Raw genomic sequence first — 2,500 nt, 5'->3', positions numbered from 1 at the left:
ATATTTACAGTGAGGAAAATAAGTATTTGAACACTCTGCTATTTTTCAAGTTCTCCCAATTAGAAATCATGAAGGGGTCTAAAATTGTCATTGTAGGTGCATGTCCACTGTGAGAGACATAATCTAAAAAAAAAAATCCAGAAATCACAATGTATGATTTAAACTATTTATTTGTATGATACAGCTGCAAATAAGTATTTGAACACCTGTCTATCAGCTAGAATTCTGACCCTCAAAGACCTGTTAGTCTGCCTTTAAAATGTCCACCTCCACTACATTTATTATCCTAAATTAGATGCACCTGTTTGAGGTCGTTAGCTGCATAAAGACACCTGTCCACCCCATACAATTAGTAAGAATCCAACTACTAACATGGCCAAGACCAAAGAGCTGTCCAAAGACACTAGAGACAAAATTGTACACCTCCACAAGGCTGGAAAGGGCTATGGGAAATTGCCAAGCAGCTTGGTGAAAAAGGTCCACTGTTGGAGCAATCATTAGAAAATGGAAGAAGCTAAACATGACTGTCAATCTCCTCGGACTGGGGCTCCATGCAAGATCTCTCCTCGTGGGGTCTCACTGATCCTAAGGAAGGTGAGAAATCAGCTCAGAACTACACAGGAGGAGCTGGTCAATGACCTAAAAAGAGCTGGGACCACCGTTTCCAAGGTTACTGTTGGTAATACACTAAGACGTCATGGTTTGAAATCATGCATGGCACGGAAGGTTCCCCTGCTTAAACCAGCACATGTCCAGGCACGTCTTAAGTTTGCCAATGACCATTTGGATGATCCAGAGGAGTCATGGGAGAAAGTCATGTGGTCAGATGAGACCAAAATAGAACTTTTGGGTCATAATTCCACTAAACGTGTTTGGAGGAAGAAGAATGATGAGTACCATCCCAAGAACACCATCCCTACTGTGAAGCATGGGGGTGGTAGCATCATGCTTTGGGGGTGTTTTTCTGCACATGGGACAGGGCGACTGCACTGTATTAAGGAGAGGATGACCGGGGACATGTATTGCGAGATTTTGGGGAACAACCTCCTTCCCTCAGTTAGAGCATTGAAGATGGGTCGAGGCTGGGTCTTCCAACATGACAATGACCAAGCACACAGCCAGGATAACCAAGGAGTGGCTCTGTAAGAAGCATATCAAGGTTCTGGCATGGCCTAGCCAGTCTCCAGACCTAAACCCAATAGAGAATCTTTGGAGGGAGCTCAAACTCCGTGTTTCTCAGCGACAGGCCAGAAACCTGACTGATCTAGAGAAGATCTGTGTGGAGGTGGGCCAAAATCCCTCCTGCAGTGTGTGCAAACCTGGTGAAAACTACAGGAAACGTTTGACCTCTGTAATTGCAAACAAAGGCTACTGTACCAAATATTAACATTGACTTTCTCAGGTGTTCAAATACTTATTTGCAGCTGTATCATACAAATAAATAGTTTAAAAATCATACATTGTGATTTCTGGATTTATTTATTTTTTTAGATTATGTCTCTCGCAGTGGACATGCACCTACGATGACAATTTCAGACCCCTCCATGATTTCTAAGTGGGAGAACTTGCAAAATAGCAGCGTGTTCAAATACTTATTTTCCTCACTGTATATATACACGTTTGTGTGTGTTTGTGTATAGGTGCCCTTGTGGACCAGGCAGTGTTTGAGGAGATGATTCGTACTCACCTGACCCAGCTGACAGATCACATGACTGAGCTGTCATTCCTGTCATCATTGTCATTGTCATGGTTTCTGACACTCTTCATCAGTGTGTTGCCAATCGAGAGCTCGGTCAGTGTACTCGATTGTTTCTTCTATGATGGAATTCGATTCGTTCTTCAGCTCGCCCTCACTGTCATTCACCACAATATGTCCCACCTCCTCCACTGCCATGACGATGCTGAGGCCGTCACTGCCCTCAACAGGTGACCTCTAACCTTCAGATCTAATTAATGTAGAATATACACCTCTCTCATTGTCTAGACACACCCACACACACACTTACACTGATGATGTGTTACAGGTTTTTTGACAGTGTGGTGAATAAGGACAGTCCTCTTCCAGCCACAGTACAGCAGGCAACTGCAGCGATCAATTACAGCTCAGACCAGGAGAGCGTTGACATCAGTGACCTAATCAGAGAGGCCTACACAGTACACACACACACACACACACACACACACACACACACACACACACACACACAGAGTTCACAAAACACGCTCTCATACTACATACTGTCCTGTCACCTCTCTTCCCGCTACATGTATATATGTAATTACTGTGTGTGTGTGTGTGTTTATTAGAGATTTGGTGAAATTCGGTGGGAGGATGTGGAAAACATGCGCAGACGCAACAAACTGCACGTCATTCACACACTTGAAGAGACGACAAAACAAAATGTTGTGAGTAAAAACGAACATTTTTATACACAAATTAATTATCTCAGAATTTTACAATATACACTTTATATATCATTATTCAGGCTGCAACTAACGA

At 43.0% G+C, this 2,500-nt stretch overlaps 1 protein-coding gene across 6 annotated transcripts in view; it reads left to right on the top strand.

The window, feature by feature from the left end:
* tbc1d8b (TBC1 domain family member 8B) overlaps positions 1-2,500 on the top strand; it is a 28,551-nt gene that overhangs the window by 13,942 nt on the left and 12,109 nt on the right. For all 6 annotated transcript variants that reach the window (XM_046838656.1, XM_046838654.1, XM_046838652.1 and 3 more), the window contains exons 12-14: positions 1,641-1,926; positions 2,025-2,154; positions 2,308-2,406. In XM_046838656.1, coding sequence (XP_046694612.1) covers positions 1,641-1,926; positions 2,025-2,154; positions 2,308-2,406 — 515 coding nt within the window. The remainder of the gene's footprint in view (positions 1-1,640; positions 1,927-2,024; positions 2,155-2,307; positions 2,407-2,500) is intronic.

Source organism: Silurus meridionalis, chromosome 25 (genome assembly GCF_014805685.1).
Source record: "Silurus meridionalis isolate SWU-2019-XX chromosome 25, ASM1480568v1, whole genome shotgun sequence".
Lineage (NCBI taxonomy): Eukaryota > Metazoa > Chordata > Actinopteri > Siluriformes > Siluridae > Silurus > Silurus meridionalis.
This window is presented reverse-complemented; position numbering and strand designations above follow the sequence as displayed.